The sequence below is a fragment of the Monopterus albus genome, unplaced genomic scaffold (genome assembly GCF_001952655.1).
Source record: "Monopterus albus unplaced genomic scaffold, M_albus_1.0 scaffold24.1, whole genome shotgun sequence".
NCBI classification, from domain to species: Eukaryota; Metazoa; Chordata; class Actinopteri; order Synbranchiformes; family Synbranchidae; genus Monopterus; species Monopterus albus.
This window is the reverse complement of record NW_018127904.1, coordinates 1,343,855-1,360,594: the sequence shown is the minus strand read 5'-3', so window position 1 is coordinate 1,360,594 and position 16,740 is coordinate 1,343,855. Positions and strand designations below refer to the sequence as shown.

The 16,740-nt window shown below is 42.1% G+C and overlaps 1 protein-coding gene across 1 annotated transcript in view; it reads left to right on the top strand.

The window, feature by feature from the left end:
* myo10l3 (myosin X, like 3) overlaps positions 1-16,740 on the top strand; it is a 53,548-nt gene that overhangs the window by 20,746 nt on the left and 16,062 nt on the right. The window contains exons 3-21 of the mRNA XM_020594764.1: positions 433-591; positions 1,326-1,513; positions 1,610-1,744; positions 2,257-2,381; positions 2,492-2,505; positions 2,648-2,732; positions 3,097-3,203; positions 3,413-3,542; positions 4,702-4,820; positions 6,667-6,813; positions 8,102-8,202; positions 8,518-8,584; positions 10,586-10,678; positions 11,479-11,547; positions 12,746-12,828; positions 12,927-13,035; positions 13,671-13,751; positions 15,608-15,732; positions 15,971-16,085. Of these exons, the coding sequence (XP_020450420.1) occupies positions 433-591; positions 1,326-1,513; positions 1,610-1,744; positions 2,257-2,381; positions 2,492-2,505; positions 2,648-2,732; positions 3,097-3,203; positions 3,413-3,542; positions 4,702-4,820; positions 6,667-6,813; positions 8,102-8,202; positions 8,518-8,584; positions 10,586-10,678; positions 11,479-11,547; positions 12,746-12,828; positions 12,927-13,035; positions 13,671-13,751; positions 15,608-15,732; positions 15,971-16,085 (2,052 nt within the window). The remainder of the gene's footprint in view (positions 1-432; positions 592-1,325; positions 1,514-1,609; positions 1,745-2,256; positions 2,382-2,491; positions 2,506-2,647; positions 2,733-3,096; positions 3,204-3,412; positions 3,543-4,701; positions 4,821-6,666; positions 6,814-8,101; positions 8,203-8,517; positions 8,585-10,585; positions 10,679-11,478; positions 11,548-12,745; positions 12,829-12,926; positions 13,036-13,670; positions 13,752-15,607; positions 15,733-15,970; positions 16,086-16,740) is intronic.

The window sequence follows — 16,740 nt, the reverse complement described above, 5'->3', positions numbered from 1 at the left end:
GATAGGTTTTTCCCTGACTGGTCGACACATTCGTGCTCTTCCTGACAGTAGAACTATGGAAGCAAACAGATTCACAGAAGATGCACAGTGAGCTGCAGCTGCTGCACTGGCTCCTGTGTACACAGTATTAGGCAGGTGGTCATAATGTTGTGGCTGATCAGTGTATGGTCATGCTTGTTTCAGCACTCACAGTGTATCATTGTGTCAACATGAGGACTGTTACATATTACTCAGTATTACGACTTTAAATAAACATAGGTAAAGAGTTGAGCACATTTTTTATTTAAAAGTAGCCACATAAGGAGGCAAAAATGTGTTCAGTTAGAAAGCTGTAGGATAAATGATGAGTTTTCTGGTTGATTTAATTCAAGTGACAGTATTGTGCAAGCGAAATGCTTGGCTAAGTGTGTGTGTCTGTGTGTGTTGTTCCAGGTAATCTGCCTACAGAAGGTGGAAGTGAACAGAGAGATGGTGTACCCGATGCACCCCAGCAGCGTCAGCGGAGTAGAGGACATGTCTACGCTGGCAGAGCTGCACGAAGCTGCCATCATGCACAACCTCTTTCTGCGCTACCAGAAAGATAACATCTATGTAAGGCACTGCACTGTCGTAATCTGTGAGCATATTTACCTTGTACCACCATGATGTACCTGTCATCTGTGGGTCCATTTTGTTGTTCAGGGGTGTATTTTTCATATTTCTGCAAATTGGGATGGGGATGAGCAGCACAGCAAGACTGATCTTATATATATATATATAATATATATATATGAAAAAATATTCAGAGCTGTATTTTTCCTTCAAAAATGTGTTTGTTTGACCTGTTTCACTGCCAGGATTATTTCCATGTTAGAGCGCTGAGGATCCCATGGCACAGTATTTGGGCTTTACTAAAATAATCATTGCCCACAGACACATGGTAACTTTGTTTTTGAAAACCCTGTCTCCTAAACTCATCCTGGAGGCTTCGCCTGCTCTGTCCATGTAACATCCCATTTTGGAATGATGACCCACAAACACACTTTTGTGAGGCATTTTTCCCCACAGTGCGAAAACGGATCCTGAAATATTAGCAGCCTCAGTGCATACTAGGCCATGTGCAGGGGTTTAGTCAGAGGAAGGATACAGGAAACTGGGTGACTCTACTGACTAATGATGTAAAGTCACCGTACTTAGGTCTTCTACAGAAGCTCAATGTCTGCAAAATTGCTTAAATACCAAGCATTTTTATCTTGTTTATCATGTTTACTCTGTGTATTCATGTCTTCCTTTTTCCTCTCCTCTTTCTCCCTCCCACTTCTGCCTGTTTTTTCCGTTTACTACAGACTAACATAGGTTCAATCCTGGCAGCAGTAAATCCCTATAAGCACATAGCAGGATTGTATGACGGCACGGCTGTTGATTTGTACAGCAAACATCAGATGGTGGAGCTGCCCCCTCATATCTTTGCTGTGGCCAATGAGTGTTACCGCTGCCTGTGGAAGAGACATGACAGCCAGTGCGTTCTCATCAGGTGAGGACTAAGGAGAAATTAAGAAGCTATGCATTATTGGACTTTTATCACCGTATCATCTGTACCTCTGCTTGACTGTGTGCACTGTGTGTTCAGTGGGGAGAGCGGTGCTGGGAAGACAGAGAGCACCAAACTGCTTCTGAAGTTTCTCTCAGTGAGGAGTCAGAACTCAGCGGGTACTCCTCTGTCGGAAAGGACCACCAGGGTGGAGCAGGCCCTCATCCAGAGCAGGTACTGTTTCACCCCTGACCTCCGACTCATAGTCTTTTTGGGATCTTGTTGCTCTTGACTGTCATTGTTGTGATAATGAAATGGATTTCTTTGCAATAACAGATAGAGTTTCCACCAAATATGCCTTATTGCCAATATAGAAAAACCTTTAAAACACTGTTTTGAACATCATTCCTTGCAAACATTCCTATGAAAAACCAAATAGGAACAAACAAAAGTGTTTTTCTCTTTGTAGTAGTGCACAGTGCTGATCACCGGTAGAGTCAAATCCCTGATGCACTAAATTCTGTTCATATATCAGTGATTTGGCACAAATAGAGGAAAAAAAAACATGACAGAGTAGGAAATACTGTTCAGGCTGCATCATTTTTTAAAGAAATATTTAGTCTGGAGCCACATCTGCATCAAGATAGAAAATGGTGATGGGAAATATGTTTAAAAGGCCTCATGACAGATAAAAATACAAACAGTTGATTATTTCATTCACTTGACTGTCTTTTCTCTCTCTCCAGCCCCATCATGGAAGCTTTTGGTAATGCTAAGACAGTGTACAACAATAACTCCAGTCGCTTTGGAAAGTTCATTCAGCTCCACTTTTCCCAGAACGGAAACATTCAGGGAGGCTGCATCATTGACTGTATCCTTTAAAAGTTCACTCAGATCTTCTGTAAAATAATTGGATCTCTAGCATCTTGTCCGGGACACAGTCGCAGTAATTTTATTTCCCCCTTGACATTTAATTATCAGATTTGCTGGAAAAGGTAAGTTTGTGTTGAAAAGTTCAGTAGCAGTAACAAATGTGTTCAGCGAGTTTAATGACAGCATAATATTTAATAGCAGGGTCATCAGCTAAACCTGTGAAAAGCCGTAAAACGGTCGATCTAACCAGCCTTTTTTCTCAAGAACCGTGTGGTTCGACAGAATCCTGGAGAGAGAAACTATCACATCTTCTACGCGCTGTTAGCAGGAGCAGACAAAAACCACAGAGGTTTGTTCCATCACATTTTGAAGGAGTGCTCAAAGTTTATGACCAACTATAGTTGGTCATAAACGTGGGTACTACCACTTTAACAAGCACAGGGCCATAACACATGACCAACTTTGTGTCAAAATTGTGAACATGTTTATTCAAGCATCCCTAAAGCTACAGTAAATGATAAATAACCTTAAATGGTATGTAGGTAGTCAGGTCTGACAACTACCAGTAGAAAATCAAATATACACTGAAAAACTAACCAACAATTTGAACAAGCAGGAGCTAATGTTAACCAAGGTTACACAGAAGACTTAGTTGCCCATTTTCTGCAGTGTTGGGCACGAATGCATTGTTTCTTTATTCCTCTGTGTTGCAGACATGTACCTCCTATCTGAAGGACCTGAATCATATCACTACCTGAACCAGTCAGGGTGTGTGCAGGACAGCAGTCTTGATGACAAGCAGCTTTTTGGCAGTGTGATGGTAAGAAGGAGAAGAGGAAAGAATACAAGCTCCTTTATGTACATGGTTTGTTTTACCTCCAGGGGGCACAATAACATTTCATCATGAGCATAGCGAGTTGGGTTCTGGAAACATAGTCCTGGGGGAAACATGTTTGGAGGCAAAAAGGAGAAACAAAATAAAGTTTAACTGCCATCAAAGCTTGAAGGATTTGCTGTCTAATTTTGCAGGAGGCCCTGAAAGTGATGGAATTCACTGAGGAGGAGATCAGAGACGTCTTCAAGTTGCTGTCTGCTGTCCTCCGGATGGGAAATATTGAATTCATGACTGCAGGTGGAGCTCAGATCACTTCAAAAGAAGGTATGAGATGGAACTGAGACAATAGTACTACACAGACTGTTAGCTTGCCCCTGATGAAAGTGTCACACATGTTCTCAATATCCACTTTTAGGGAGGCAGATAAATAAATATACAAGATTGTAGTTTCTGAATAATTTCCTAGGATGTTTCCTAGAAAGAACTGTGCTTTGCTGCTAATTATAGGTAGAACAGAGGTGGCACTGAGCCAAGTTTTTTAATCAGTACAGAGTAGGTCAGACAAACAAAGGTTCTCTGAAACTATGCATTCCCAAATTATTATACATGTCATCACTGACAGTGCCCTTACTGGCAGTTCTACCACTTCACTTCAGACATGTAGCAGCTAAGAACATAGCAGGTTATCTGACCAGCTCCAACCAGGTAAAAATGCCGGTAACACTTTGCCGGCTTCACGATGCTGGGCTTCGTTCAGACATGACATGAAATAGCCGGCAAATTCCCGGCTAGGGGTGCATATCTGAAAGGGGTTTTAAATTCTCCTTTGACAGCTGGAGAAACAAGCAGTGAAACATTTGCAACCTGGTATGTCCATCATTACTGTGAAAATCCAAACAACTTTATTTTAGATTCTAGTCCGTTTCATTTCAAACATTGTAGTGATGAAAGGAAAATGTGTGTATGAGGAATGACAGCTTGAAGATCCGGACCAAGCAGGTGCTGAATGTATGTGATGTTTATCAAACAGTGGAAAAATACTGTATGACCGTGTTGCTATTTAAGGGGGAAACTTGGAGTGTGTGTGGTTTTAAACCTAATCCGGTTAAAATGACCACTTGTTTCTGCTAGAGTTTACTGTAGAAAACCTAAAGCACATAATAAGCTCACCACTGATGTTGGCTCTACACGATTCCTTATGCCCCTGAGTGTGATTGACATTGTACTAGGAGACAGAGCAGTGAACAGGCTGTAACATGAGCTCAAGGCTCCTTTGTTTGCTGTGTCTGACCTCTTTTCCAAAGAACTAGTGAACTACAGTGACTGTAGAATAGTAGCCCAGCCAACAGAGTAGAGTTTCCTATAGACTATATAGGATCACAGTTTAAATGTCATATCTGTCTTTTGACGTCAGTAGGAGTCATATGAACTGTCTGTGCTCTAGTTACCTGTGTCAGTGCTTGTGCGTGTGTGTGTATTTCAGTGGTCAGTAATGTGAGTGAACTGCTCGGACTGGACTCCTTCCAGCTGTCGGAAGTTTTGACCCAACGCTCCATGATCCTCAGAGGGGAGGAGATCTGCTCACCTCTCACTGTGGAGCAGGTAACAACACATCCAAACCCGCTTCCTTATCTGTTGCTCATTACAGGAATCGCACAGCTAACACAAAACCTGAAATATTTGCTTTTCCACCCTTGGTGTTATCATGATCAGATTTCAGTGTTTTGGTGCTGGGAATTTTTCAAAGCTCTACACTGTCAAGACAGTGAAACATACAGTAGATGTTTTTGTTTGCCTCTTTATCACCACCCCCCCAATCCTCACTTCGATCCCTTCCCTGTCCTGGTGACACACACAGCCTTTCTCCGGCACTCTCCCCGACATGCCTCTCCAGATCCCTTGCGTGACTCCCAGCCATTTCCTGCTTTTTGTCTGCCAGATTCCTGGCACAATAAAGCCATCTTGATAGTGATCTGAGTCAAAAGCACAATAGGGCCAATGAGTGGGGTTGAAGTGAGAGTCCTGTCCTACGGAGGCAGCACAACCAGGCACCAAGATGTGTCTCATCTCTGCTGTCTGTGATTAATGTGAATATTTCACGTCTTCATCTGCATGCTATTCTTTTTGTCATGTGCTGTAAGAACATTCTGACGCACGACACAGTCCTTTTTGGCTGAACTCAAGCCCTCAGCCCACTCATGCACACAAATGTCAGTGAATATGCAAAATGGACTTTTACTATTATCACAGGGACACACAAGTCACAAGAAAGCTTTTCATCACCGGACAAAGACCCTGCGCTGTCACTCTGCTGCTGCTTGTTCTGCCTGGCCTTTGAAGCAGCTTGTCTCTTAATGGAGTTCATTATTCTAGCCCTGGAGTCGGTAAGAATGGCTTCTTCTCACAGCGGCCAGGGGTCACCCACCCTGCGACTGCCTGCAGTAGCCGCTCCGCCCCCCCATCCTGGACAAACAGCCATTCTTCTCACTCCTGTGACGGAGATCCTGCAGCGACCAGCACTTTGTTCACACACACTGGTTGCAAGATGTGGCCGGGCATGATGGATTACTCAAAAGCCCAGGAGCATTGTTTCTCCAGATACAGTGCTCACTGCCGCACTTGTTTTGTTTTCAATTTAAGAACAATGCCTGTGGAGGAAGCATAGCTGGCAAGCCAGGCTTTTCATGTACGTACACAGATGCTGTTTAGCTGAAAGGCCGACCTTACGGCAGCTGGAGAAAATCAGAAAAAAGAAAAGAGATTTTCTTATTTGTATAAATTGTGCGGCTTGCTAAAAGAGTGAAGTTTGTCACAAATTACAACAGCTACCTCTTCAGTCAGAAGAGTAATGTCTCTAGTTCTGATATTTGACAAAACAACATATGTGCTTGTTTTTGTTGATCATATCAGTGATGGAAAGTAACTAAGTACATTTACCCAAGTACTGTACTTAAGTAAAAAATTTTATTACTAAGTCCCCAGTAGGACCTATCTGTCACAGTGGAAAGTGAGACACAGGTGTAACACAGCAGGCTTTAGTTCCTTGTCTAGGGTTTTTTTAGAAAGTGAGAGGCAATCATTTACAAAAACATGTTTATATAGTATTTCGATTTGCCTTTGTTTTCACTGGAATATAACACCTCCTGCACTACATCATTCTTGAGACATGTAGGTGATAAACAAAGCTGTCCACTGTGAACAGATCTTACCTGCAGACAGACACTGACTAACACACCTGTGTCTCCAAACCACTATTTATTTTATTGTCACACACACACCTGTTATTGTTTTTAACCACTTTAACCATCATTGGATAGAAGTGATGAAATGTATACTGAGATATTCACTACTCCATACTGTGTTTCGGATGCAATTTGCGACATTTCCTCACTATTATTATTTATCCCTGACTTGGTATCCATGGTAACTTTCATGCCATGATTTGCAGGCAGTGGACTCGCGGGACTCAGTTGCCATGGCTCTTTATTCTCAGTGCTTCTCCTGGATCATAATGAGGATCAACCAGAAGATCAAAGGAAAAGACAATTTCAAGTCCATTGGCATCTTGGACATCTTCGGCTTTGAGAACTTTGAGGTGAACACTCGCTCAAAGCATTTAAGAGTTTTCTCAGCAAGAAATAGCGACACTAAATAATCATTTAAAGGCCCTGAATACTTACTTTGTAAACCAGCCACTTGTCATGAGCAGTGGGATCCTTCATGAACACACAGTATTAAGGTATATGAAGAGAGGATGATACTGGTTAGAAGCCTGATGTAGCTGAATGAGTGAGAACATTTTCCATTATTTTATTTAACTGTGTAAGTTGCTGTCCTGAAATATTACATTAAAAACTTGTACAACCAGTCTGGGCCTTCTTAACTAAAGAACGTTTTAAGTATGAGACAGCTGTCCACAAACTTTCTTAAATAACCCGAGTGTGCCACTTACAAAGGAATTTGTTCATTGGAGCAAGGCCCAGTGACTGCTTTGTTGGTTTGCCACCACTTATACCTCTTTAAAGGCAGAGGCCATGTTTTTACTGACATTTGGTTTGTTCACAGCATAGCTCAAAAAGTTATAAATGGATTTGAATGAACATTTTTTTAGGTGTAGGGTGTGGCTCATGGAACAATCCATTAGATTTTGGTTCTACTCTGGATTATCGTCCAGATTCAGGAATTTTTAAAGGATTCTTCACTATTGTGAGATAGGGCCAGTTTCAGTATTTTTACTAAAATATTGTTTTTCTTGAATACTTTTCAAACTAATAATATCAGTTTGATTCCAAAAGCTAGGGGTAAGTTTTCATGGTCAAGGAAATATATTATTAGGGTCAGATTAGCACTGGAATATTGCTTTTAGGTGTAATGGCGTTAAGGGGACAGTGAGCTGCCTTGGCGGAGGTTTGCACTCTCTGAGTGCTGTCCAGCCTATTTTGATTTACCAACATTTGAATCAGAATCTAATGATGCTGGATAGTTTGGTTACTGTCTATCAAGTCTGATTAAACCACAAGCATTCATTTCTGATGAATCTGATTAGTTTTTTAGTGTTATACTTTTTAATAAAGAACCTTTGTGTTTATACACTGTTTAGTACTTATTTAAACCCTTAAGTCAAGTTTTGTGGGGCTTTAAAATCATCATTTCTAACTTAAATTCTTTTAGTAAAGCCAGAGAATTGTACTTGTAGCCAAGATAAATAAATTTTTGTTAAGAAAAATACAAAGTTCACTAGTTTAAATTTGAATGAAATGATCATTTGAAAACTTGACACAAAACTGCTTGTCAATATGCAATTTGATTGCAAGGTAGAACTGATCATAGAGGACTAGACTAAGCTACAGGTCATAAAATCTAATTATTTTCTCGTCTCGTAGGTGAACAGGTTCGAACAGTTTAATATCAACTATGCCAATGAGAAACTGCAGGAATATTTCAACAAGCACATTTTTTCACTGGAGCAGCTGGAGTACAACAGGTAAAGACATTTAATATATAATATATAAAGGAAACCAAGGTTTTGCATGTCCTGGACACTGTCCCACAGACAGATAGGACTGGGGGTGGGGGGTGGACCTCCTCATGGCGATACAGACAAACTGCCAGAGATTTGGAATCACCTCTTTTTCTCCCCCAGACAGTTGTTTTCTTGTCCAATAGGCCAACAGCTTGGACAGGGCTCATTTCATCACATGTTCATTCTGAACAATTCAGCCATTGTGCCTTCATAGTTGTTTATATTTGTACTATATATACAATGTGTATTTGTGTGTTTCTGCATGTCTCCTCACAGAGAGGGAATCCAGTGGGAGGCCATAGACTGGATGGATAATGCAGAGTGTCTGGATCTCATAGAAAAGGTAACAGACAGTCAAAGCCTGAGAGAGCACAGTCCCCACCAGGAGCGAATGCAAACCGCCAGCCAGAGCATGCTGACCCAGACGCCAGACTGCGCTTACATTGACCTCCATCTCCCACTCTATCATTAAATGGTCTCATTTTGCATGTTGTGTGCACAGTAATGTAAACCATTCTGACATAAAGCATGAAGACAGTTTGTGTTATTTTAGCACCATATTTATGATGGTAAAGACTGAGCTTTTACAAGGTTGGGCTTATGTCTAAAAGGCTTCTGGGTCTGAGTTTACTGGAAGGTTTAAAGGAAGCAACAAGATTACATTGCAACCATTTTCTCCCTTTATTAATGTCAAATCAAATCAAATCAAATTTTATTTATATAGCGCCAAATCACAACAAAATCATCTCAGGACACTTTACAAAGTAAGGTCTAGACCTTACTGTTATCAATATTATTACATAGGGAAACCCCAACAAATCCCCCTTGAGCAAGCACTTGGCGACAGTGGGGAGGAAAAACTCCCTTTAACGGAAGAAACCTCCGACAGACCCCGGCTCTTGGTGGGCGGCCTTCTGCTTCGACCGGTTGGGGTGAGTGGATAGAGGAGAGACAAAAGAAGAAAAGCAACAAGACACAACAATCAAACACTGATCAGGTCGATGTGGCTGGTGACTGCTCGTCAGAGATATAGAGCTCCAGGGCAACCTGGAGAGAAACTCAGAGCATCATGGGGCCCCCCAGCAGCCTAGGCCTATAGCAGCATAACTAAGGGAGGGCTCAGGGTCACCTGATCCAGCCCTAACTATAAGCTTTATCAAAAAGGAACGTCTTAAGTCTAATCTTAAAGGTAGAGAGGGTGTCCGCCTCCCGAACTGAGACTGGGAGTTGGTTCCATAGGAGAGGAGCTTGATAGCTAAAGGCTCTGCCTCCCATTCTGCTTCTGTGGATTCTAGGAACCACAAGTAAACCTGCACTCTGAGAGCGAAGTGCTCTGTTAGGATGATAAGGCTCTACGAGGTCTTTACGATACGATGGAGCCTTGTCATTAAGGGCTTTGTATGTTAGGAGAAGGATTTTAAATTCTATTCTGACTTTTACAGGGAGCCAGTGGAGAGAAGCTAATATGGGAGAGATATGATCTCTCTTGCTAGTTCCTGTCAGTACTCTGGCTGCAGCATTTTGGATTAACTGGGGGCTTTTTAGGGAATTATTGGGACATCCTGATAGTAAAGAGTTACAGTAGTCCAGCCTGGAAGTAACAAATGCATGGCCCAGTTTTTCAGCATCACTTTGAGACAGGATGCTCCTGATTTTTGTAATATTGCGCAGGTGAAAGAAGGCAGTTCTAGAGACTTGGGTTATGTGTGATTTAAAGGACATATTCTGATCAAAGATGACTCACAGGTTCCTCACAGTAGTACTGGAGGCAAGGGCTATGTCATCTAGAGTAACTATATGATTAGACAGCAGATTTCTAAGGTTTTCAGGCCCAAGCACAATAACTTCAGTTTTGTCAGAGTTTAGAAGTAAGAAGTTGCAGGTCATCCAGGCCTTTATGTCTTTAAGACATGCTTGAAGTTTGACCAGCTGACCTGATTCATTTGGCTTCATAGATAAATATAACTGAGTATCATCTGCATAGCAATGGAAATTTATGTTGTGCTTCCTGATAATATTGCCTAAAGGGAGCATGTATAAAGTGAAGAAAATTGGACCTAACACAGAGCCCTGTGGAACGCCGTGACTAACTTCAGTATGTGTGGAACATTCGTGTAATGTAATGTGACTTTATGTACCATATGTACACATAGAAATGAGTGTTGCTGCCAGTCACAGTGTCTGCACAGTGAGAAACAGGAAATTTCAGTCAATTACTTTGCTGTTTCCTGGATGCATTGTTAAATTAAAAGCTGTCAGATGTAGCCAGCAGAGATTAAAACTAGTTCCATCATGACTACAGTGTGTTTCATGCTCTCTGCTCTTCTGTCTCTCTGCCCTTTAGAAACTTGGCATGTTGGCTCTTATCAATGAGGAGAGCCGCTTCCCCAAAGGGACAGACTACACCCTTCTAGAGAAGCTGCACAGCCGGCATGCAGTGAGTCCATGTACACACATGAGAACTTAAATGTATCTTTCATGTATGCTGCAGCGCATACAAGATCTAGTCCTCCCAAGCAGACACTTCATAAAAATGATCCATATTCCCAAACTTCCTCAACCCCAGCTGAGGAAATGCCTTCACCACCCACAACCTTAAAGAGTGAAATCTCTCCCCCGGCTGTTGAATTGCCTGTTGGCTTTGATGCTGCATGGAACATCTGTGCAGCACTGTTACATGCCCCCGAGCGCAAGCACAACAATACTGAATCAGCATTGTATGAAAAGAGTATCCTCACAAAACCCAGCAGGGATTTCTATGACTTATGGGAAAATCAGAAGAGTTACAGAATGAGACCTACGATCCACCTGGACCTTTCTTTGAGGTGTCTGCCATCACTGCTGATCCATGTGTTAAGTTTGAAGGTTAATTAACCTTTATTTATGTTGTAGGTTGACTGAACATACATGGTCTTTTACAGCCAGGCCCTGTTTACAGTTAAAATAAGTTATGGATAAGTAAGAAAGAAAGAGAAACAGAATAAAACAGAACAAAAACTATTTTCTGACATTTCACATTCTAATATTTGTCATTTTACTGAGACTATAATGAGCAGATTTTTGCTAATGATGATAAGCTTTAGTTGTAGCCCTGGATGTGTTGTTAACTTCTCTGTTTCCTCTGAACTCTCTCGAAGGACTCGGTGAACTGTATGCTCTACCTAATTTGACACGACTAACTACTGTAAGTAGACATGAACAGAACTTTTAATGGTCAGTGGTCTTGTTCTTTCTCAGACAAACCCATACTACGTGAAACCCCGAGTGACCGACCACCAGTTTGGCATCAAGCACTATGCTGGGGAGGTAATCAACAACACACATACACGGATAAAAAGCTGGTTACTTTTGCTCTCTGAATGAGTCATTTGGGGAAGTGAGGTAGGTGTTGGATGAGAAGCAGGGTTTTCATTGCCAAAATATACAACAGGATATTGATGCTGGACCCCTTCTCCACTGTCTTTTTCCTGAGTCAGAAGGAAGTGCTTCACTGTCATCCTTTTCTTTTGCTTACATGATGACCAAGATTACTCCTGACTGAAGTGTAGAGAAGGGCAACAAAGATCAGGAAATAAGCACAAATACAGGGAGCAGATAGGGCCGGGGGGGGATGCGATGTCGGGGGAGAGTAGAAAGATTCGCTTTAATAAAGACTGGCCTTATGTGGCTGCCTCAGACAAGGTCTCCTCAGTGTGAGTGTGGCAGCTTAGTCACAAGCCTAGCATGGATACTGTGGGAATGACTTGGTCCAGAGAGGACAGGCGAGCCAGCCAGTTGTTCTGTCTCTCTCCCCAGTGTGCCCCTCTGGAGACTTTATTGTTATTTGAAATGGTGGTGTAAGATTAGTGGAGGAATAGATTTGATTATTTGCAAAAATACAATTAATCTGAATTAAATCTTTCATTGTCAGACATGAGTTTGAACAACAACAAAAACACACCTGCACCTTATTAGCTCATGCATAACATGTAAGTGTTTATGTGTCTCAAAGCAATAATGCAAAGAAACAGGTTTGCAAGTACAGTGCTGCAGGTGAGCTGTGAATTTGTGCACTCACCGCCTGTAGTATTTTGCCTTAAAACTATGTGTAATTGTCTTTGACGAATTCATTTCTCTGCAGCTCCATGACAACATCCTATTTAGCCAACCTGGCACTGACAGACACAGAGAATTTTTTTGTATGAGTCCATTCCAGTGAATGAGGATTAATGTAACTAGTGTGTCAGTGATTTTGCAATACATGTGCTGTCCAGTTTGGATATCTGGGCTCCACATGAATGTTCTCATGTGAATGCTTTATTTAGCAGTCTGGATAATGAACTTCAGGAAAATGGTATTTATTGTATATATACTGTACATGGATAAATGGTCTTTATTTCCAAATGAGTTATCCATAATTTGGGGACATCACGGTTTTAAATTAGTTTCCTAGCTCTCTCAGTTGTTTCCTGTACTGCTATAACATCAGTAAAGTCTCTTACTTTTCTTGTTTTCATCTGTTTAGGTGCTTTATGATGTGCGTGGAATCCTAGAGAAGAACAGAGACACCTTCAGAGATGACATCTTGTTTATTCTCAAAGACAGCAGGTGAAAATATCACCCTGTCTGTGCTGCTACACAGGCCTGATTTAAAGCATATGCAAGTTCTATAATCACATTCCCTGTCCTGCACTGTTTGCTTGCAGGCTTGACTTCATCTACGATCTTTTTGAGCGCATTGGTAGCAGAAATGGTGATGAGACCTTAAAAATGGGCACAGCCAGACGCAAGCCCACCGTCAGCTCTCAGTTCAGGGTGAGACTCAAGCTTCTGTGACTTAAACGTCTCTCCCAGTTCACTGCTCATGATTGTATGATTGTGTCATCACACTGACAATGAGTTAATTGTCTGCATATAATGATCACTCTAACATTTGTCCCTTTATCTTGGTTTGATGAGTGTGGGGGCACAGAATGAGGAGGACAGAAATCATGGCGAGACAGAGGGGAAAAGAGAATTCTGTCAGTATATTTGAACCGCAGAGAATGATGGGTGATGGGATGAAATATGCGGCTGTAAGCTGGTCGGGGCGGTGGAGGAGGGGTTTGCAGTGGTGGGTTTCGCTTAGCGTGTTCTAACTGCAGTGCTGAGACAAGAAGCAGGGCAGGATTTGGCAGGCTGCCCTGGCCTATGGTTCCTAAAGCCAGAGGATTAGGGTTGATGGCTGGGCAGAGAGGGGCCAACCAGGGGCCAGTAACACTCTGCTCTGCCAGGCTAGGCCTCGCTGGAGACAGATTGTCTGAGGCAGCAAAGAGAGCGAGGCTGATATAGCCTGTGAGGTTCAGGGGTCTTCACAGTGTGTATTTGTATATGTGTATGCCTTTTGAGGTATATATGGGCTGACTCTCTGCTGTCCTGATCCATATCCTCTTGTTGCTGCTGTGTTCCAGGACTCACTCCATTCTCTGATGGCCACACTAAGTGTGTCCAACCCCTTTTTTGTACGCTGCATCAAACCGAACATGGACAAGGTAGGTCATGCAAATTTCATTGCACAAATAAATAAATTTAAAAAAAGCCAGAAATCCTTTTATCAAGGTCAGCGCCTGCAATGTTAAACCTCCTTGGTGCTATTTGTAGCTCCCATTGCTCAGAGCTAATATTCAGTCTTCTTGTTTCTGTGCTATTATTACTCCTACCAAGAAGAAAGTATGACATTCATTTCTCCAAAAACATATAAAGGTCCCACTTTAAAAGTAACTGCTCTTTTTGTTTATGCTGCAAATGTTTATTGCTAATAAACTGATATTGCTCTTCTCTCTGGTGCAAAGCCTGTCATTGCATCTTGTCAAATATAAAGAGCCACCACATACCCAACACTTTAGCTTCTTTATCAAAGGTCAGAGGTCACTGCTGGCTGCTCCAGCTGCAGCAGCTTGGCTAATGCTCTGCTGATCTGGCTCCATCAGTGACAGGCCATAGTGGGACTGTTATTTAACAGGCCTCTGTTCCTCCACTGCTCTTTACCACATTATTGCAAACCCTTTCAGAATCACAACTTGTATCCTTATTCCTGATATCATTTTCAGTACAGTATATGTTAAGCTTCAGTATTTTCTGTTGGATTGGATGCCCTGTAATCCAGTACCCTTCTCTCTGTTACTGTTACTTATTACTTTGCACAGTGTGGCGATTCTCAGCTCCTTACCTCCCACTCCTTATACGTCATTCCAAACCTTCTCACGCATTGATTAGAATGGAAACTGCACTGTCACCCTCTCACCCTCTTTTTCTGTAAACTCCTATTCTTTTTCTCTGCCTTTTTCCTGCTCTCACTGACTCCACTTCGACTTTCACTTACCTGGCTTCGGTCAGTCAAGATTGAACAAGCTGTGTCTGTTAATCCTGCAGAATGACAAGACTGTGTGCACAATTTTATGACATCATTACAAGCATGCAAACACACATACAGTGTATTTGTGTGATTTCCATGCACCCTCTCTTCTTGGAATAAATGTCACTGAGGGAAGGGTCACCTTGAGTTCACTCAAGTCAAAATGCCATCCCTCTTTCAGCTGCCCAAATCCTCTGATGAAGAGCAGAAATCATGTTAATGTGTGTGTGTGTGTGTGTGGTGGTGTCTGATTATGAACACATGCAAGTCCCTTTGTATCTAAGTGTGTCTCTTTCCATGCATTGTTGCATTAGCCTGTAATTAGACTGACATGTTGGGGTTTGCCATGGGTCCTGTGGGGCTTATCCAGCAATGCATGTCCTCTGGGTGACAGTGGCCTTCATGCTGACCTTCTGAATAATCAGGCCACTTGGGTAGAGGTGTAAGGCGGCAGACTTCACTGATCCTGTATGATAAGTAGGATCACTGGTTATACAGCGCTGTGAACAATGGAGCTGATTATTCCAGAAAGAAAGGCCTTCCTGGTTGGTAAGGTCTTGCTCAACACTGTTTTCTCGGTGTTGGCATGTGCTCTTTTGTTGCAGTAACCTTAATGTAAAATGATTGTGCTCAGCATAGTAATTTACTTTTTTAGTTCAGGTTAAACTTGACTCAGCAGTGCTGTCATTTGAATAGGTGTATTTGTTCAGCGGTGGAGGATTATATTTACCTGCAGTGTTTAGCTGTCCCCAATTGTCCAATAACAAATACTGGAATAAGGATGATTGCATTTTGGGAACACATAATTAATTACCAAAAAAAAAAATCTGCTGTGCTGAACAAGACCTGTGTCTGGGTCAACCTTCAATGCACAGTTGTTACAGAAAAAAATGACACGATCCACACAACATGTTGTTATCCATTTAGAAGAGTGGGGGTTTAAACATCTTAGCGTCTGTAGTTTCATGTTGTTTTGTTGTCTGGCATCTTCAGAAGGCCAGCCAGTTTGATCCTGATGTCGTCCTGAACCAACTGAGATACTCTGGAATGCTGGAAACCGTGAAGATTCGCAAGGCTGGATTTCCTGTCCGCAGAACTTTTAAGGACTTCTATAGCAGGTCAGCAAAATATTTACATACGCACCATAGCTGTAGGACGTGGCTGAATGTCAGACGATGCTTGGATTGTTTCTGTTAGAAAACCAGTTCGATAAAAAAATCTGTCTTTTAAGGGCTTGAAAGATTTTTTTTTTTGACAGAAATGTTTGTGCTCTGTTTATATCTATATGGTGTTTATGTTGATGTGTGTGTGTGTGTGTGTGTGTGTGTGTGTGTGTGTGTGTGTGTGTTTCCACAGGTACAAGATGATTCTGGAGAACAAAACCCAGTCAGATGATGTGCGGCAGAGCTGCACAGAGCTTCTCATGCTTCATGACAATGCCAAGAAAGAGTGGCGACTAGGAAAGACAAAGGTGCAGTTCACACACACACATTTCCAGACGTATTTTTTGTCACATAGTATTCATGCCTTAGATATTACAGCAATCAAAAACACCATCCCAGCCAAACCTCAGGTACAAAATTTAATGTTTCACTTTGTGTGGATCAGCTGTTGGTCTTCAAAATGGGAGGTGTCCCCACATTGTGGATAATACAGATACAAATGCACTTGTGCTTGGGCGGTATAGAGCTGCTGGCTTGAGGTAGACAAGACCACAGATGGGCAGGCTGAGGGATCAGGTGAAATGTCACTTTGTTTTCCTGCAGTCACCTACACGCTCTTCAAATCATGTTCAACAAGTAGGATGATTTTATATGGCATATATACAATTTCAGATTTATATATTTATTTTTCTGGGACAGATTCTCAGGAGCTGCTGCCATTCCCAAGCTGTTAATATGTGCCACTGTTTGGATGGCCTCCACTGTGACTCATGCCCCAAAGATTTGCTGGCCGGTTGTGGTCAAGCTCCAGCTCTCCTGTGGACAACCACAGAGTGACATGGCTACTCCTAAGAACCCTGACACCAACAACTGTTACTGTAATTGTGACTCAGTGTGTGTGTGTGTGTGTGTGTGGGGGGGGGTTACAGTAATCTTGTGGCAGGCTTTTTTTAGGGGGAAGAG